This window comes from Anoplopoma fimbria, chromosome 17, assembly GCF_027596085.1.
Source record: "Anoplopoma fimbria isolate UVic2021 breed Golden Eagle Sablefish chromosome 17, Afim_UVic_2022, whole genome shotgun sequence".
NCBI lineage: Eukaryota > Metazoa > Chordata > Actinopteri > Perciformes > Anoplopomatidae > Anoplopoma > Anoplopoma fimbria.
In genome coordinates, this window is record NC_072465.1 from 6,473,046 (window position 1) to 6,493,945 (window position 20,900).

General features: G+C 46.9%; 1 protein-coding gene across 1 annotated transcript in view; it reads left to right on the forward strand.

Annotated features, from left to right (window-relative positions):
* arhgap46a (Rho GTPase activating protein 46a) overlaps positions 1–20,561 on the forward strand; it is a 30,668-nt gene extending 10,107 nt beyond the window's left edge. The window contains 10 exon segments of the mRNA XM_054617351.1: positions 735–820; positions 823–1,240; positions 9,579–11,022; positions 13,402–14,068; positions 14,249–14,341; positions 16,436–16,509; positions 16,781–16,980; positions 17,631–17,722; positions 18,079–18,248; positions 19,015–20,561. Coding sequence (XP_054473326.1) covers positions 735–820; positions 823–1,240; positions 9,579–11,022; positions 13,402–14,068; positions 14,249–14,341; positions 16,436–16,509; positions 16,781–16,980; positions 17,631–17,722; positions 18,079–18,248; positions 19,015–19,209 — 3,439 coding nt within the window. The 3' untranslated portion in view covers positions 19,210–20,561.
* The last annotated feature ends 339 nt before the right edge of the window (positions 20,562–20,900 follow it).

Genomic DNA, 20,900 nt, shown 5'->3' on the forward strand with positions numbered 1-20,900 from the left:
GGTGATATCATTCAATCGCAATATGCAACACACTTTGTTTGACACAGATAGATAGTGTCCTAAAAAAAATCTCTGAAATTCAGTTCATGGTCTAATTGCATGTAATTGGTTTTCCCTTTTATCTGCATGTGTACTTTCCTGCAAACTGGGTTGTTTCTACCTCTATTTTTGCACCTCCCCTCTCAGCTATCTCTCTTTTTATTGTGTGTGTGTGTGTGTGTGTGTGTGTGTGTTGTGCTGAGCTGGCTGTTGCCACTCTGTGGTTGCAGTTAAGCTCAACGTTTTTTTTTGCGTTAGTGGCACTCAGAGCGTATGGTTCTCTTCGGGCCCTTGCTGACTCCATGGTGTCTCACTGAGTGTCCACCTGTCCTCTCATTAGGGAAACGCACCATCACCCGTTCTGTTCTGTTGCCCACCAAAGAGATGACATCATCACTAACACATACACACACACACACACACACACACACACACACACACACACACACACACACACACACACACACACACACACACACACACACACACACAGATGGACGCATGTAGGGGACAGAAACATTGACACCCTCTCCATATGGCCATTGTTGGGCCTCTCAGCCTGTCAAACAGTTTGAGTTGTTTACTGCTTGTCGAGCTGATTAGTACCAAGGTGTGACCGTGGCCTCTAATGCAACGTAGCATCCTGTTGGTGGATAATCTGTTAATGCTTTTGCCTTGTTTCTCCTCTCACTCAGCTCTGATTGGGTGGAGATCCTGGAGCCACGCTCCCGCGAGCGCATGTATGTGAATTTGACCAGCGGCGAGTGCGGCTGGGATCCCCCTCCGGCGTTCCTGTCCGACAGGCAGACGGCAACCAGTGGTGGGAGCTCTTCGACCCCCACAGCGGCCGCTTCTACTACTACAACTCCACTGGGCGCCGCACAGTCTGGCATCGACCCCAGGGAGCCGATATAGTTCCCCTCTCCCAGCTCCAGGCCATGAGACGATGCAGTGAGGCCAAGCGGGCTGGAGGAAGCGTGGACAGGCCCCACCATGGGACCACGGGGAGTATCGGCAGCGTAGGGAGCCAGGGGCGCTTCACACCTCTGCCCGAGCAGGACGGAGACAGCCCTGTCCCCAGAGCTCCGGAGTCCAACGAGGAGGCTGCCAACCCCGAGCTGGACCCGGCAGTGGACAGCAGATCGCAGGGAGACGGAAGCAGCACCGAAAACAGCGCAGACGGCAGTAAAGACCCACAGAGGTAAGTCTGACCAAACCTTCAGTAGCCTCTACAGTAAGTCTGGAAAGGGAATTGTGCTTAATCGTTAATGCATCAAATTACCAGGAGAAAAGTCAGGAAATGTGATAGTCATCGCAGCATGTGGCATAGTGAGTCGTAATGACTTTCAAATGCTTCTGCTATGAGAACCAGCAGGATTATTTTGACTTTTGACCACTCGGGCTGAACTCAAGCTGCTTTTTTAAATTTTCATTCTCACTTATCTGAACATTCCATATGTCCCGTGTTTCCATACTATCGCCTGTGGACCGTGCACAGCCATTTCAGCAAATCGTTACCAAATGGGGAGAACGGTCAGTTTAATACTGCAGAGCACGACATTTCCCCCCCCCTCCTCACGCTAGGGTTACCGGTGCAGAACGGCCCCTAACAGTAAGTCATTCAGAGACCCCATCATGTGCTCGCCGTTGTGGCCTCGTCCAAACCACCGTCTCTTCCCCTCCAAGCCCGGATTCCAGACATGCCACTTCTGTTTCCCCTGGCACAGGGCCACCGGGGCCGTCTTAGTGTCCTTCTGTGTGCTCACCACCACGCTGCCCCGCTCTGCCCCGATTGCTCATTTCATTTTCCTAAAACAAATCTAGGCCCCAGGCCATCAAAACTAGAACGACTCTTATGGGTGAGAGCTTAAATGTGCATGCGTGAGAGGCATGTGAGAGAGTGTTGTCTGTGGTTAATAGCAAGCAGAACCACTACATTCCAGCTGCGTATAAACAAGGCGAACCCTGCTGGGTTTTCAGGGGAGCTCTCATGGTGACTGTGGCTCTCCGGTTTCTTCTGGCTCTTCTTGTTCCTCACCTTGGCCCTTAGGAGGTCTCTCCTCTGACCCTCCGATCCTTTGGGATTACGTTTAGATGGAGGGGGAACTAATTGGTCAGCCATGGCTGTTGAATGACACTACTGGAGGCCTTATTGCCTTGCCTCTGGTGTGTGTGTGGGGAGTGTTAAAACTCCCCACAGGGTCCCACTTTGCCCCAGTGATTCAACCACTCCCAGAGCATTTTCTGTCTCCCCTTAAAACAATGGCCAGCTGTGTTCGTCAGAGGAAGACTGAGGGGTCTTTAGCTCACAGAGGCTTGATTCCCTGCTCAGCCATATGGCCCCTTCACATGCTCACCGGTCTCCATCTCTTAGAAGGTAATTAGAAACCACCGCAAAATGCACGGAGACGGTGGAATGTGACAGCTCAAAATGGATGAAAACAAACATACTTGTTTGCAGCTGGTGGCCCGCCTCATTGATAATGACAAGGATGAATCGGTAGGAGCCGGGGAGAAAGTTTAAATGAAGAGTTTTAAGGGTCACAGTGGGTTGCGGTTAACTAATTGTTCCGTCCCACCCAAAACATGGGAGTGTTGGGGGCTTTCATGAGAATATCCTCTTCCTTTTTATGATCATGCTACTGTTAGTCATAACTTTTTTTTTAGTTCCATAGATTAATGGGGTATTTAAAAGTTCCCCAGTGTTTAGTTTGAACATGTCTCAGTGCTTTTAGACATGTTGTCACATGTTCTTTTTTTATTCTTCCCTTTTTTTTTTTGCTCTGTGAAATTTCAGCAGAGATGAAATGTTATTCATTTGTGACCTTTGAAAAACAATACTGTTCTTTGTGGAGATGGAACAATCCCAGTTCTTCCAAGACCAGTTTCCTTTTGTTTTGGCTATAAATAGATATGTTCGTTACAGATAGAAGAGTTTCCACACAACACACCCTGCTCGTTATTCTAAGCACCGGTTGGTTGGTGCCGCATCCCGTCGCGGTCTGTCTCTCCCTGTCTATGTAAAACTCATATCTTTGCATTTGTCTATGTTCATGATTAGAGAAACACACTTTTGGAGGCCTTGAGTGCCAAATCTGTTACTCATTGGCCAAGTCTTATCACATGTCCTGGGAATTTCTGGGTACTTTGAGCCTGTGGAGCTCATCAGGGAAGTACCGTGGTCTCCAGGGTTAAACATGTCAGACACATGTGGTTATGTGCACAGGAAACTGAAGCAGACTCTCTTTCCATGATCTAGGTGTTGCGGATCAACTAGCTTGTGACATCTGTATTGAATTTCCCCCACCTTTCAATTCACTTATGTGTCCGTGGGTTGTTATCATCATCCAGATAACATCCGTGTGGTATTTCACCATAGACGGTGCGTGGGCCTGTCTTCACTGTGTGTGGGCTCCTGTCTGCCGAGCTTTCCAGCTACAGGAGACCTGCTGAGGTTGAGTGGATGTTAAAAGTCTGCTGAGGACACATGACAGCGTGGTGTAAGACAGCCCAGAAGTGACCTAGGGTGGTTCACATCAGGGTCACAGCACTCTTTTGTCTTATGGGCTGGCCTGGGGCGTATAATGGACCACTAAAAGGAACAAAGGTTCTCACTTAAACCTAGTTGTCCCCCGGGGTCAACTGAGAGCTCTCGCTAACCAGTAAGTCTAGGTATGCTGAATTGAGAAGAACACCAAATGACTCGTATGTTCCCTCTCATTTAGCCCCGTAATGATATAGCGGCGCAACAGCATTAAATCTAAGGCAGTCACGCTGACATTGGACACTTAAAACTTGCTTTTCCTGATTGTTGACTGGCTTTGTAAAGCTTTAAAAAGATTCAGAAAGAGTTGGGTATGTCACTACCTAAATCACAACTCTGTCTGGGTTGTTTCATGTGCTCATACCAAAGTTGAATCAGCTTCTACACATTAAAGAGGGGACAAGATAGCTGACTTTTAATGAGTGTGTAACTGGTTTAGTAAAAGGAATGTTGGGTCTAATTTTAGTTTGACTTTAGAGAACTAAAGGACTCACGTAAAAACCTCGACGCAAAAGTGTCCGATTACACAACTAATAACAAAACAAAACTGGAAAGATTTAATTTCGATTTCTATATCGGGGAATTTTTTTAAAAAACCTCACACCCATGTGAAAGCAAAAGTAAAACAGCCAAAACTAAACAAGATTTCCCCCTCATGTGCTTTGAGACTGTCTGAGTGTGAGTCATGTAGGAGATATCACCAGCGGGTTTATTTAGGAAACGGGGGAGCTTCTTACGGGGTAGATAAAATGCTTTACGTTTTTAACGAGTGACACATTGTCGGCATGTTTACTGCGAGAGCACAATTCGCTCATGCTTTTCATCTCCCGCCACAACATCTTTTACGCACACTGGAAAGACATGTTTCATCTGTACGCTCCTGGTGTGGTAAGCTCATTTTCAGCCCTTTCCAGATGGTGTTTTAAGTTTGCCTATATTTTTTTTTCCCTTTGCGAAAGAAGTTGCACTTTGAACTGGGGATCCTGTTATGTGCCTACGCGCTTTGGTCTCGTTAACAGTGGCAATGTCCTTATTCCTCTGGGCTGTCTCTCCACACGTCCAATGTTTTGCTCTCTTTTTCTTAGATGCTCAGAGTTTATGGTGTTTTCAAGAACTAGATCACTGAGCCACAGTTTAATTAGCAGTGTTCTCAAACCCTTTTTTGTTTACTTTAGAAATGATTGAAACGCTGCTTATACAGTTAACTTCTCTATCTGGTGCAGTGGTGAGGTAGAATATCTCCAGTGTTTTCATGAAGAACCAGTGGCACCACATGTGAACTGGCCTTAGGCATGCTGCTCTGGCTGCTTCAGCTGACTTGCAGCAGGCAGACATGGTATTTTTGCTGCTTCCAGGGTTTCCATTGGCATCCATTTCTAACGGTGATGACGATTATTGTTTACCACCTTATCGTTGTCTTTCTGCTCCTTTGTGTCCCTGGTCTTATCTCTTACACTCAAGACCGGCTTGAACAGGTTTTGTGTGTGCGGTCCAGTTTTTTCTTCTTTGCTGACCCTCACAAGAAGAGCTTCAGATGCACTTTCAAATTCCAGAGGCGGGGTCTCTCTGGAATCCAGTTGGGTTTGGCCTCATCCTGTCCCTTGAAAAAGCTCCTAGTGGCTGTCCTCTGGGCCAGCCCAGCTCCCTTCTCGGGGTTGGGCTGAGGGGAGCCACAGACATGCACAACTGGTAGACATCTTGGCTCAGAGGAGGGTGGTGCATCAGTTCAGCTGTTGTAGGACAGCTGGCTCTCTGGAGAGGCCTGACAGGAACTAGCGGGCTACCAGCTTTGCCTTGAGCCCAAAATGTCATTTTTATTCTTCTGCTTGATATTTTTTATGACCAATTGTGCAAAAGTGAGAAGAAAAATCATCTTTGTACGTTGGCAAAGTGGATACAACGTTGTCCTCAGCGAATCCTCTTTGTCTTTTCAGTTTCCTTCCTCTACACGGATAGCAGTGATCCCATTGGTTTGTGCTCTGAGGTGTTTGTGCAGCAGAAGCTTGGCCTGTGCGACCCCATTTCCTCTTCCTGTCCAGCCAACGTTAATAATATCCCCTGTTTTTCAGATCCCTCTATTCCCAGGGGGTATATTTAAGAGCTTCCAAATCTATATCCCTCTCCGCCAAAGTGACTCAGCTGATGGCTTTTCCAACAACAGTTATTCCAGGCAGGAACGTAAGGAGAGACATAACATCTGCTGACAGCAAGGTCCCCACAGTATATTTAGTTGGTTATTGAGACGTTCCGACCACAGCAATATTCAGAACAGTGATAGAGGTATCTGGGACTGTTTGTTGGTGTGAGACACCAGAGCTGCTGAGACTAATTGAGATTTGCTGACTGTTAAGTTGATTTGCTGCCCCAGAGGCCAATCAGATTACCCTGTTGGCTTCCAAAGGACCTCTTAACTTCATTTTAGCACAGATTTCTCTGTCTTCCTAAAGCTCTCACATGGTAGCTTCAGGCTCTGAATGAAGGGGTTTGTAAGTGCACATGTGGACGCACGATAGGGGTGTGCACATGCGCTGTGTGTGTCTAATCATGTGTGCTTGAGAAGTGGTTGAAATGGAGTGTATCTCTTTGCAAACAGCGAGAGATTTAGAAGAACCTGATGGGAATTTACAATCCCAGCACTAAATATCAGGTATCTCTTTTAACCTCTGTGATAAATTGCTGTCCATAATCCCCACCTTCCGCTAACATTCAACAATTGACAGGCAGGCTACTAGCAGGCAACACACACACACCCTTTCTAAACAACTTTCATTACGGGTGGAGTAAAGTCCAGGCCTGTTCAGTGTTACGTAAGAGCCTGCCTCTTTCCCTGCCTGACTGTGGAGGTTGAAGATGGCCCTTTCAGATTCAACCTCTTCCCTATCACCCCCCCCCCCCCCCAATTGCACTCCATTGCTGTTGTTTTTTTGGAGACGTCTCCGTGACGATGGCACAGCCATGCATTGTGCGAGGCTCCCCACACTGCCACAGAGGCCCCTGAATGAGCCCTGAGGAATGCCAGCCTTCCCGCTCATTCCCTTGCTGCACTCTCCCACGACTAATCCCCACCCCTTCTCATTTACACATGCTCACACCCTCCTCTCTTGTCTCTCCAGCTCTGTTGTCCTTCACCCCACCCCACCCCACCCCATCCCATCCCCCACCAATCGTCTCCCAGCTCTCGCCCTGTTGCAGTTTCTCACCATTGTACTGTCTTTGTCCCTCTTTCGATTTCGGGGTTTGTAATCATACTTTATTTGGTTGACCTGAGGTTTCCTGATATTCAAAGTGTTGTTCTAGCTGTGTAATGGGATTAGAGGCTTTCGGTGAGGGATTGAAGACACTGTCAATCCGTACTGTTGGAGGCCCGCTTTGCGATCGCCATGAGCATCGCACGCCGAACTCCCTGCTGACAGCCAACATAATGTGCCAGCACTGGAGGGGGTGAACATGCTAGACCTTTGCTGAGCCTGAGTGGGACAATGGTAGGCAGACAACAGAGACAAAGCGCGACAAAATCCCTCTCTCCCAACACTGTGAGCTGGACTTCCTCACAGGCATATGAATGTGTTCGGTTTCAGTCCCTGAAGAATAGGTTGTTTAATGTTTTTACTGAATTATCATATGATACCATTTAGTGTTTTCTATAGACAGGAAGGAATAGTAAAGACGCTTTCATTGTTGTGTTTTCTGGATATGAAGATGGGGCATTAAAGGGCCTACAGGGGTCCAAGGATATAGAATTTCCCATGTACGATGTGAAACATTTTCTAAAGCTGTGTATAAGCTCCCTATAATTAAAATTTAGCCCACACTTCCGCCCTGGGAGCAGTGTGTGAGTATTACATGCGGCATTTCCTGTTTGTGTTACATACAGGGAAGCCCTCTCTCCGACCCTCCAGAGGACCTCCCCCGACAGGAAGTAGTGGTCACTACTATCTCAGGGTCAGTCCTCATAAACTACGTCACCCACCCACTAAGAACATAGAAGACAGATTCATGTTGGGTTTTTTTACAATCACGAACCCCAGATCGTTTCATGTGTGAACAGCGAGGTTTGGTTTGTTTGTGGATAATGGAAGGGGAATTTGATTATTGTGGTTTTATGTGTGAGGTCCGCTGTGTTCTTTGGCCGTCCAATCATGAGAAAAGCCTTGATGTTTCATGTGTGAGCCGTTCCTGCCGTAGCAAACCGGCGCTAAACGGTCAGCTGCTGAGGTGGGAATGATTTTTGGAGCATTTGTATCACCTCCTCCCGCTTGACAGGACCGGAGTGAGAAAACATACACCGCTTCAAAGAGTACAAACAGTGGCTTCTCATGTTTACAGCTGTCACCTATCAACCCCCTTCTCCACCCAGTGTAACCACAGACACTCACACTTGCTCGTAACTACTAAACAGTGGTGGTTTGGGGTGAATCCCGTCTGTCAGAAGCTCCTTGTCTTCACACGTGTCCGTCTGTGTGTGTGTTATGTGTTATTTAAACAGTAAACTTTCTTGATTGGTCTCGGTGAGGTGGGGGCCCTGGAGCATTCCGAACAGCAGTGGTTGTGGCAGGCTGTCCTGGTGCTGTGCCAGATGGCTGAGGTCCAGCTGTTTATTGGCCCTGCATGGATGGCGAATCTGTGGGACCGTTTGAAGATGGGAGCCTGTTTACATTCAAACCACTGAGGTGGTGTGACTCACCCTATACACAGGAGAGAGAGAGAGAGAGAGAGAGAGAGACTGGAGGAAGTTTGCCGTTGGTTTGAGGACCTCAGGGGAATTGTTTCAGCATTGTTCCAGAGAGATGTGGGGAAGGGGGGGTCACTCCGCCTCTTTCCTCCTCCCTCTGCGTCCTCTCTCTGCCGTTACAACCCAACTCTCCACTAAGTTGTAGCACTCTTCTTGGGAAAGGGAAGCCTTTGAACACTTGGTTGGGCTCTACACTGATCTGTGTTTATGTTTGGATTCACATGGACAGAAGGTGATCCGCTTTGATCTAATTAATCAGCCCACTGAATGTTAAGAAGAGGTTGGAGGGAGTGAAGGTAAGTCTCCTTTGCCTGCCTTCAAACATAATAAGACTATACCTGTTTGACCTTTTGATTAAGAGAGGAAGAGTCCTGAGCCTCCATGTTCTCTACTGCGTCACATGCGACTGACTGAGGCCAGCCAGCGCGTATGTGCGATAATGCCCGCTTTAGACACACTCATTGGTTTTAAAAGTGTTTTGATCAGTAGAGGAATGAAAAGTCCTGATTACAAGGGCAGATTATGAGGGGGGGCAGCAGACCGGAGCAGCGTGACCAGATTGATGGCAGATTGTTTTACTTTTCTGGGATTATCAGTGGGCCATTGGGTCTGAAGTTAGGCCAGCCGCTCAAGCAAAAGGAGAAGAATTAGATGAGAAGATATTCTCAGCTGTGAATTACTGCAATCGACCTCTTTTCATGTGGCCTGCTGGTTTACTGTCCAAATGTTGATTCAGGTGGCAGACTTTAATGCCATGTAGTAGTCCTGCATAGATGGCACCACCATTAGCTAAATCACAGACTTACAACTACCAGCAATCATGTGATTACCCTGTGTATATTCTCCAGATCCAGCCCGGTAGCTGGAAGTGTGGATGGGTTTCAGTGAGATGTGCTGTGTTCAGTCACTTAGTATATTAGGCACTTTGTTTGCACACACTGGAGTTATTGTCTATTGGGTTTGACAAGGCTATTATGACTGCCAGACTAAAAATGGAGTTAAAGCTTTGGAGGTCAGAGAAATGTTTGGAGAGGAATTTGTGGATTGCTGCTGATTTTCCCAGCCCTGTCAGCTTTAGATGTTTTAGAATGGATAATATATAGCGAATGGCTTCATGCCTGTACATAATTGGATATGATAATAGTGCTTTTATGGCACGGTCTGTTTACCTTTTTTTGGGGGGGGGGGGTGGTTTTCGACTCTATATATACTTTGTTTGCTCTGATGTCAAATCTCATTATGCTTGTGTTTTCTCTCTTTTAGGGATGCCTCTCAAAGATGGCAGCCTGCACCTGGTTCTAAGGCGGCCATGTTGGTGAAGGTGAACAGCATGAGTCGTAGCCAGCCCATCCCAGCCTTGCAGCAGCAGCAACACCTCCAGCACAGTGCACAGAGCAAAGCCAACACCTTCACCCTGCACCCACCCAGCAACAAGCCCGAGGGAGGACACTTAAGCTCTACCCAGGGATATAAAACTGCCCCCTCTGGCAAAATGGCCACCGACACACGTCAGGCCCATCACCTGAGAAAAGCCAGCAACGGCAGCTTCTGTTTGGTGACATCAGACAGTAGCCATCCCAGTCCACTTCTTCACCGGTCACAGACCAGCACACCGTGCCCCGTCTCTCCCCAGTATGGTTGCACTACACCAATCTATGACGAGCCAGTTTCAGAGTGTCCCATATATGACGAACCCCCGACAGACATGGAAGTAGAGGGGGCGCACCTGTACAATGGACATCCTCTGTCTCGGTTGACGCCTACCCATAGCCTCCAAAAGCCCAGACACCTCCAGCACCCTGGTCCTTCTCATCCAGGGTCCAGACACAGGAGGAATCCCTCCGCCTCTGACTACAGCCCAGCTGGTCTGGAGTGCATTAAGCACATGATCAACGTGGACCCCAAACAGGGGCTGCTACCTGGCTCTCCTGCTCCCACACGTACCTCTTCCCCTACATCCCGGCAGGATCCTGTCATGACCCAGCCTCAGCCACATCCACAGCCCCAGGCCCACTCTTTGCCTCAGACTCGAGGCCCGTCAAGGGACAGAGAGCCAGGGACCCCAGGCCCAAGTACACTGGACAAGAAGCAGAGCTGGCGGGTCCTTGAGGCCACTGTCCAGCGCGCCATGGAGGCACGACACAGCCGGCAGAGCAGTCAGGTCTCGCAGGACTTCCCCTCCTCAACCCCCCAGGCCACAGCAAACTATCAAGACTCTGGTTACTCCACCGGCCCCTCTCCAAGTCTGAGAAGAAAGAGCAGGAGGAGGGTAGGAGCCGGTGGTGTTGCAGGAGGGCGGCCGGGGTCGGTTGGCAGCAGCGGGGAGCTGTGCGCCCTCAACGAGAGGCTCATGGCCGAAATGAGGGAGGTGGTGAGTCGCTCCAACACCATGAGGGAGGTGAGAGCGGGGCTGGACCCGGAAATGGGGGAGAGGGTTGTCGTGCCCCGGACGCGATCCCCTGCGGACTCACTCAGGTGGTACGGAGGAGCGGGAGGGGGATCAGCAAGCAGCTGCACATCAAGGGAGGAACTCACCGGAGCGCCCCGGTCACTGAGTAGGGCAGGTAACCATGGCAACCCCGCGCTGACCCCTCTGGAGATACCAGGGAGGCAGAAAAGGACCTATGAAAAGGTGGACACCTTGGAGATGAGCGTGAATAGCCAGGCCAGCCTGTCCTCGCCAGAGACCCCAGGGCCGCCCTCCCAGGTAACCCCACTCACTGTTGTGTGTGTCTGTGTGTCTGAGTGTATGTGTGTCTGTGTGTATGTGTGTATGTGTAAGGCAGACAGCAAGAAAATAAGTTGTTGTTAGTAAGTAAGCAAAAACATCGTAGCTAATCCAATATTATGATACTCTCCTGTCTATTTAAGAGATCAACTGTGTTATTGTGTGGTCTGTTTACCTCAGCAGGTTTGCTTGGATTCTGCTTTGTTTGTTCTGGAAGCGCTCCGATTACTGATGTCTCTCCAGATAAGAGAAGAATTCAGTCTCACTGTCATTCCCGAATAAAGCATCTGCGTTTTCTGGGAATATGTAGCTGCTGCTTTTGTATTGTGTTTTGCATGTCTGATCTGCAGAGAGCTGTTAAATGGAACAATGGACAGATTGTGAGACTGATCATAAATATCCCTTTTGACTACAGGGGCAGATCAGACAGCACAACAGAGTTGGTTATATTTTGATATTGCGCTGCACTAAAATGCAAAGAGAGACACTCTGAGGCCATGGTGATGTCTTGTCTTGACTTCATGAGTTCTCACAAAAGGGGAACATGGTCCAATGTGGAAAAACGGTTATAAAAGTAGCATCAGTGGAGCTGGTTCCAAGATCTGCTACTTGTAATCCCCAAATCCCCTCTTGTAACACAATCACACCCCATTCCTCCATATTACATTATGGTGTTGTTCTTAGAAGCGGCCCCACTTCCCCTCTGCAACTATGATAATGAATGTTTGGTTCCACATGCAGCTGTGGGAGGAACACAGTAAGGCCAATCTGTCTCTTCTAAAGAGAAAACTGAGCATTTTGTGAGTGATGCCTTTCACGTTCCAATCTTGAGTCCCTAAATGTCTCCAGAACAGTGGGCGGGCTGCGCACTGCTGACTAGTATGGCCACAGTCCCAGCATTACCTGTCATCCTCTTACCACAGTCCATCTGCCTTGCACTGCAGGTACTGTGTACTCGTGTGCCAGCTCTGTGCTCGGGCATCTGGGGCCCATGCCAGGCCAGGGAGATTCAGGACATGGCTTCCCTCGGTCAGGAAGGAAGGCCGCTGCGGCCCATATGGCCCAGGCTTGGCAAAGAGATGAGCAGGAGGAAGAGGAGGCAGGCCGGTACCAAGGCGTATTGGTACCACTGTAGCTTAAGCTTGTTAGACAACAGCCAAGGAGCACTGAGCGGGCCCCCTAAGTCTGTCCTGGAATGTTCTTCAGACCTGCTGTTATATCACACACACACACACACACACACACACACACACACACACACACACACACACACACACACACACACACACACACACACACTCCCTCTTAGATTATGACTAGCTATGTATGAGCAGCTCTAAATTTCCATATTTGAACATTCTGTTCTTTCTGAAAGACCTTTGGAACTAGCTTGTTCAGAGGATGCAGTGAAACACATAAATAATTCATGTTTTTAAAGTTTTTAGCATTTTCCACTGTTTTACTGTTGTGTCTCAGTTCATAGTATGACTAAATGACCATCCTGTGATGGTGCATCTGTAAGCACCTGGTACACAGTGTAATTTGCCTAAAATAGAAGATTACATTCCCTTTCCATAGTTAAACATGTGCTTTGTTGCACTTGATCTTCTGGAGTTGACCTCCGTCACCCATTTAAAAAAAAAAAAAACAAAAAAATACATCAAGTTTGTACGACTGTAAAGACTCTCTGCCAAACCCGATCCTCACATCTGCTCCATTTGATAGAGAAACCATAATGTAAAGTCCAGCTGGTCTGGCACTCGTGAGCTCCATATTACATCAGGGTCTCATCGAAAAGACATGTCAAAGAGTTTTATGTCCCATTATTAAAACTGAGCTTTGATTCTGGCTCAGGTTTTGTGTTGTTCCTGGCTGTTTTGCAGAGCATATCTTGGTTACTGGCTTTCTCTATTAAGGGAGTTTGAGGGGCACCTTACAGGCATAAACTCCACCACAAGGGATCACAGGGAGGCGTAGAGCATAGCTTTGGTCTACAGGGTGGGTGAGCCTGGTGTTGGAAAGGGCATGGGTAAAGACTGTTACGCCACTATCTGGTCACCTGCTCCTGAGGCCAAGGTTCATGAGGATTTGGGGAGATTTCTTTTCCTGTACAAAATATTTCTGGCATCAGGAAATGAATGTGCCGCTCCTGCAAATATTCCCCCTCGAGCCCCAGCACTGCAGAGCAGAGCTCGGTAGGTGGAAGGCAGCGCTGCTCCTAGTGTGACACAGTGAAGACTCTGCAGCTGCACACACACACAGTTTGTACCTCTGCTGCACTCTTGCCCCCCCTTCTCCTACCTCTCCTCCTGCTCCTCTTATTCTCTATCTCATGTCAACCTCTTGTCCCCCCTGCAGGAGGGCACCCTGGAACTGCAGGCTCAGTTGGAGAGCAGAAGGAAAGGCATGGTGGAGGGACGGACCGCTTCCCTGGGCCCTCACCGCCCCGCCAACCATGACAACAGGGAGGAAGGCGACGGGGCAGGAGGAAGAGCAACGGGATCCTCCTACCAGCTCTGCTACGCCACCCTGCGGCAGCCCCCGCCTCCCAACACGGGCATGGAGGACTGGGCCAGCAAGCACCTCAACATGCACACGCAAGGCCTGTTCCGTCGGCGCGTCTCCATCGCCAACATGCTGTCGTGGAACCGCGGGTCCATCAAAAAGCCCATGCTGGTCACCAGCAACCGCGCCGTCAGGAAGGAGGCCTGCGAGATGTTCAAGCTGGTGCAGGCCTACATGGGAGACAGGCCCTCGCGTCTGGACCGCCGTCACTGTGCCCTCATCATCATCACCAAGTGCTGGGACATGCCGGGGCTGAGGGACGAGCTGTACATACAGCTGGTGAGGCAGACCACAGGCAACGCCACCCCCAGGAGCTTGGCGGCAGGCTGGGAGCTGATGGCCGTCAGCATGGCGTTCTTCGCCCCTTCTCCCAAGTTCCGCTGCTACCTGGAGGGCTACATCCAGAGACACACGGAGCCAACCAGCGACAAGAAATGTGAGTCTCAGACTGAGCAACAGGGTGGGTCACCTTTCTTTCTTTCTTTCTTTCTTCTGTACCTCCCCGTGTCGGAATTGTATTTTTATTAAGTCTTTATGATCATGAGAGAAAGCACAGTCTTGCTTTTGATGAGCCCAATAATCTGATTGTCGGCCTTGTGTTTGTCTTAATATCTATCTTCTGCTATCTTCTCCTTCATAGTGACTCAGTTCATATTGGAGCAGCAGGAACTAAAGCTGAAGAAGAATTCAAAGTCCAGAAAGAAGAGGAAACAGAATTCAGATGATGACGACGGTAAATCGTTTGTGTGTTTTCTTGGGTCTTCAGTACAAAATATCACTTTAAGAACATTGGATCCCATTTTTACAAGCGTATCTGTTTGACAGAGCACGAAGTTGGCAGGGGAGGAACTCCCAAAGATGTTTTTGTACTTTCTTCAAAAGCTGCCCAGAGTCAAAGCCGTGCAAGCCATTGCAAGTCTAACGCATCGCTCCCTGTAGAGTGACCACTCTGAGTGGGATGGAAATTTCAGATGAGTCCATGCTGATGTACTCGCAGACACAATGAATGGGTTTAACAGAAAGTTGAGCTGAAAAAAAACTATGTAGGATGAGAATTTTAGAACGTTCTATATGCACACAATGGACCACACTGTGAGTCATATTAGTGACCTCTCTCTTGCCACTCGCCTGTCCCACAGCCATTTAAAAGGATACCTACTCATCGGCCCCCTGCCCTCATTAGAGCAGCCCACACTGCCAGCCCTGGTGATGATGTCACCAGAGAGGAACCCAATCATCTCACAGCAGACACCACAGCAGTGGCCTCACACATTGTACTTCAATGACTCAGACTCCAACTGACTAAGAGGTCAGAGAGAAAGTCACCCAAACATATGACTTACTCTGAAGGTCTTTTTGAGAAAGGGAATCTTGATGAAAGCCAGCAAGAAAACAAGTCTCACATGTGCAAAAACAGAATAATAGGAGCTGCTGTTGCTTGATGGATGGAGGAGCTGGGACACGTACAATGTGTCTGACCAGAGTAATGAGCAGGATCACGCGTGCGATCTGGAGGCCTCTTTTCAGGACAGACCAGGACTTCTTTGGGCTCGGGGCCCGGGAAAGCGTTGGCTTCAGCCAGCACTTAGTTTGGAGTAGACTTGTCTCGTAAACAATCCCCAAGATGAGACTGAAGTTGTCTCCTCGACATCCTTTAATGGCTCTGTGTTTTTGTTGTCAGGCGCACGTGTAGACAGGTGTCATGTTGTTCTCAGCGTGGTACAGTACACTCAAGCTCCTAATGAGCTCTTATTTCTCCTGGGCTTTGGTTGCCTGGTTGTTGTTGTTTTCATGCCATCAAACCTGATGTAAATATAGACCAACGGTAGTGTGTAGACTGTTTCTCACTGTTTAAAAAAAGAACTCTGCACTCTTGCTTTTCTGCGAGTGAGTTTACAGCCTCTTGTGTTGGGAGCCTCTGGGAAAAATAGCCCATCTTTGCCAAGATCAAGGTCTAATTAGACTTAATTATAGTCAAACTCAGTCAGATTAGCAGCAGTTGTGAGTGGGAGTCACCTGTTTGCCATAAATCAAGGGCTGTAGGGAACATGATGGTTGAAAGTGTTTGTTACTTTTGAAAAAACTCATCTGTGGGTTTGACCAACTGGCCCTAGTTCAGACAGCAGATAGAGTGGAGAGTCTGGGAGCGGTAACCCGAGTTACCACAGCAATGGAAGATTTTCATGTGTGCACACAATGAACCAACAGTCAGGGTTTTCTGTTGGCTTTTTGCTTGTTTGAGAGCTAGAAGTGTACAGTCTCTCTTAACTGTTAAGGAGAGATTAGGTTCTTGTGTCTCATCAAGGACATCCCAACTCAGAAAACATTGTTGTTCCTCTTCCGAAATAGATCTGGACCCTACAGGGGCTACGAAGGGCAGGTAGCAGACAGGGAGCCTCTGTGTTTCTCATTCTCTTTGGATCCCTTCATGTCTGTGTATGCTGATGAATCACCTGAACGTTGGATGTGCAGGCCGGATCCTGTCTCCAAAGCTTTTGTTCAACAGCAGTAGTAAATCTCCCCTCAGCCTGACAGTTCAGCCTGGGCCTGTTCTAATCCCCATATGCCAGAGTAGCACCGTCAACACGTCTCTACAATTACCACCTCTTGTCTCTCATACGCTATGCGGCACCTGTGGGAACAAAAGACAAAAAAACGTCATGTTTGTGGGAAAGAATTTCAATCATTTATTATTGTGTGTGTTCAGTAATGCCCCATGCTTAAGGGTGTTACATCGGGTCTTTGAGGACATAACATAGTGCATAGTGTTTCTTGCTGACTTTGTTTTCGACGTTTCTCAGTCTTTCCCTCCTCTGTCAACCTACAGGTCTGCCTATCAGCACATATGCCAAGTTCTGCTATCGGAAACTGCAGAAGGTGGCGATCACCGGAGGCAAAAAGGTAAGCTGAAAGAGGAGCAAAGTATGAAACTTTTCACATGATAAAAATAGGACGCATCAGATTGAAAGTTGCGATTCGGCGCCTGAGTCACCCTTGGTAATGTCACAGAGACGCATAATTACAGGCCCTCTGACACAGTCACAGGTAGAGACATAAACACAGACCCAGTCATAGTAGCGCAGCTGCACACACAGCCATGATTAGTATCATAGTCCCTGACACACTCACAGGTAGTAAATCTCTCTCCTTCTCTTACCTCTCTCCCCTCCAGGGTCTTCGTAAGCCCACCTTGGAGGAGATCGACCACAGTAGGAGGGCCATCGTCACTCCCTCCCTGTTTGGCAGTTCTCTGGAGGAGGTGATGGAGAGGCAGAGCGAGCTCTTCCCCGATAGGAAACTGCCCTGGGTGCAGGTTCAGCTTTCCCAGTATGTCCTGGCTCTGGGCGGAGCTCAGACGGAGGGCATCTTCAGGTAAGCCAGACCTAACTCAGGACCTAACTCCTAACTTGCATGCCTTGACTAGAGCAGTTTGAGAGAGGAGGAGTCTAGGAAATTAGAAGGGGATCTTATTGTACTGTATGTTCTTTACTGTATGCATAGTGTCGATAAACAAATGTGTGTGTGGTCCCCTGTATCACTGTATTTCAGAGTGTGTACAGTACGCACAGCAGACAGCCGAACAAACTCAGCCCTGCTTTGCTCCTGAGACCAGCACTGTTTCATTTGATACTTCATAATGTGTGTTTACGTTACTGCTTAAGCTTACAGGCACGTGGGTATTACACGGCCGTGTGTTTGTGAAGGGTTTTTCTCCAGCAAATGTAACATCTTGACTTGTTTAGAAAAGTGTTCCCTTTCGTCAAACGCGCCAGATCCGGATCTCCCTGTGAAACTCCTACACAGGGACTGTTCGGAGAAGCGTGTGTTATGCTTAGTCTGTTTTCTGTTTCTTTCCAAAGAAGTATTGCAAACAAAGCACAGAGTACTTTCAGCCACATTTGAAGCCAATTGGGTGTGCATGAGTAACGAATTTGCCACAGTGCATGGAGAATTTGGGATGATAGAAGTAGAGGTCCCTCTTGTGGCCACTCAGTGTAACTGTTTTTAATTTTAATTTTCAGAGTGCCTGGAGACATTGATGAAGTGAATGCGCTGAAGCTCCAGGTAGACCAGTGGAGGATCCCAGAGAATCTCTCTGATCCCAACGTTCCTGGTGAGGGAGGATGTATTAGTCTCGTTTGTTATTGTGTGTCTGTGTTAGGGCTGCACAATATGAGGAAAATATGCCATTACTTTGTTGAATATCATGATGACGATATTAACATCTACTCAGTATACCGCTGAGTATTGAATTTTAAAAAGGGGAAATTGTTTTTTTGAACAGATTGAACAAGGAGCACAAAAGGCAGCAATTTAAAAAAAGAAAGTTACATTTTAAAATGCAGTTTTTCTAACGATACTATATTTCAACTAGCTCAAAAAAATCTCTGAGAGCAATATCGCAGTATTTTGCAATGTATTTACCACGGAAGTTAACACGAATACTAAAAGTACCCTTGTCTGGTTCAGCCTCTCTGATGAAGCTGTGGTATCGGGAGCTGGAGGAACCTCTCATCCCCATGAACTTCTACAAGCAGTGTGTCAGCAACTGTGACGACCCAGTGGCGGCCATCGCTGTGGTTCAGTCTCTGCCTGAGTTAAACCGGCTGGTGCTCTGCTACTTCATCCACTTCCTGCAGGTAACCAACATGTTGACACAGATTTATGAACGCAGCCCATACCCACAATTTCCCCCAACCAGGGTCCATATTCCACATGTTGCACTTGTCCTTTTCTTGTGTTGCCATCTTTAGTTTATTTTAATAAACAAGCACCATGTTACCTTCTAGCATGTAGACACACACACACCTATTTGTATTATTATATTAAGCCCTGAAAGCAAGGTAATTAATGCCAATGAAAACAACAAAACATACAAAAAAAATACTTCAGGAACTAAACTAAAGTCGAATGAACTTATTAACTAAAACATGAAAATCTGAATTTAACTCAAGATTTAAGATTTTGTCTTTTTAAAGTGAAAACAGACAACTTTTCAAACCCCCCCACCGGTGTTTCCAACTGGCATTATTGTTGGCACCGCTATTACAATTACAGCCAGCTCGCTTTCTGTTTTCCTTCGAGCCTAGCAATTACCAACAACACAGGACACACTTTATTTCCACAGTTGGTTCCTTTGTTCCACCTTCCCTTATTTCCGCTACTGGGGATAGTAACAGCAAATAACCTACATTAATATTCCTTTGTAAACTTCAATCTTTGACCTTGAAAATGTTGGTCTCCTACAGAAATATTAAAACTAAATATCAACTCAAACTTTGAAACTAATTCAAAAAGGAATATATTTGAGCTATAACCAATTGTGACTCATCCATTGTTCGCTGCGGCCTGTACACTCAGCCTTGCTCATTGCTGTCTCTCTCCCTCCGTCCTGATTATCTCCAGGTTTTCGCTCAGCCATCCAACGTGGCTATAACCAAGATGGATGTGAACAACCTGGCCATGGTGATGGCCCCCAACTGCCTTCGATGCCAATCCGACGACCCGCGCGTCATCTTCGAGAACACGCGCAAGGAGATGTCCTTCCTGAGAATGCTAATCGTTCACCTGGAGACGAGTTTCATCGAAGGGGTGGTGTAGACACCTCGGGGGCTGAATCAGCATCTCCAGTTACACATTTACAATCATGCACAAACACTGTTTTTTTTTTTGTTCAGACCACACTGGAAGCTCTCTGGGTGAGATATTACAACACGAGCAGTGTGGAACAGCTCAGACTTTGGACCCTTGTTCTCACTTGCCTTCTTACTGAGAGACAAAAACGCATCACCTTAGGTTTCACTGTGTTTTTGATACTGAAATCAACAGTGATGTCTTTAAAGTGTCTCACTTTAATGACCGTATTTTCTAAGTGCTGCATGTGGAAACAGATTGACTCTTTCATTTCTAACTGAATGGATAGTACTACAGTTTAACAGGACAAACGGGCTGTGTAAAGTGAGTCTTTGAGTATTTACTTCAGAAGTAATCGCAATAACAATAAACCTAGACAGCAGTGTTGACATTTTGGTGCGTGTGTGTGTGTGTGTGTGCATGTGTGTGTGTGTGAGATTGTCTGAGCGTGTAAGAAAGACACAGCCTTCATTTATCATGTACAGAAAAATGTAGAATATAAAAAGTAAAAGAACTCTTGTAATGGTGTCTTATTCATAAGCTTGCCTGTGCTGTTTGAGTAGTTGTACTGATAGCTGGTTTCCTTGTATATCATTTTACGAGGCACAAGAAGCCGCTCCGCCACAACCACTCTGAGTACAGAGCCTACATTTCAAAGCACAAACTGGAAGGATGTGCAGAGAGCTCTTTGTAACGGATGGTGGCCATTTCCTAGGAAAATAATCTCGGTAGTGCTTTGATTTAACAACTCTAAACACTTAAGTGGTGCCAGACAAGAGTGTTGTAATTAAAGTGTATGTCATAGCGATGTGGGAGGTTGCTAATTCAACTGATAATACTGTTTCTCTATTATCTATATAAAAAAAATCTTTCAATTGGATTTGTGTTCTCTTTTGTTTATGGTCTGTATGTTTTTTTTGGCTCAGGTCTTCTAATAAAACGGGTGTTGGATGTGATAACTGTACATGGCCTCCCTCACAGACTGAACATTCAATTAATCTACCAGAAACCCCTTTACTAACAATGGAGTTTTGATCAACCGTCAAGCACTATGAGAATGTAGATTAATCTTTTTGTGTCCCCTCTCAGGCTTTGCCTATTTGTAAATAAATCACCAGTGTAAATAGTATTAACTCTCCTAAATTGTATTCTAATGATGCAGGTTAATGGTGAACTTAAATGTTGCTTTAAATAGCAATAAAAAGTGTTTTTGTAATTTACTGTTATTTCTCTGCTGTAACCGCCTGCCTTTTGAACATAGGACGGATTAAAACCACTCTGTGTGCGTGTGTGTGTGTGTCTTGTTATAATATGGAATGACTGTCCATAAATAAAAGTATGTTCAATTGTAGACTGGATGCCCTGTGTTTCTATTGGCATGTTTGACTTTATTTTGATACTGGATTGCAGATTGTAGAGAGTGTAGTCTTAAGTAAATTACTCTTTAGAGAACATTTTATTTACATCTAGTAAAGAATGTATTCTGAGTACAGTATTTCTTAATGAGTTGAATGACAAAATCCTTATTCAAGCTTGAAAAAATGCACTTTATACATTTATTGAATAATAGAATGTGGATTATTGCAAAAGGAGCTCCACAAACTCATAGAGGCTGGGGTACAACTGAATTTGTAGGATATTCACCTGACCACCTTAAA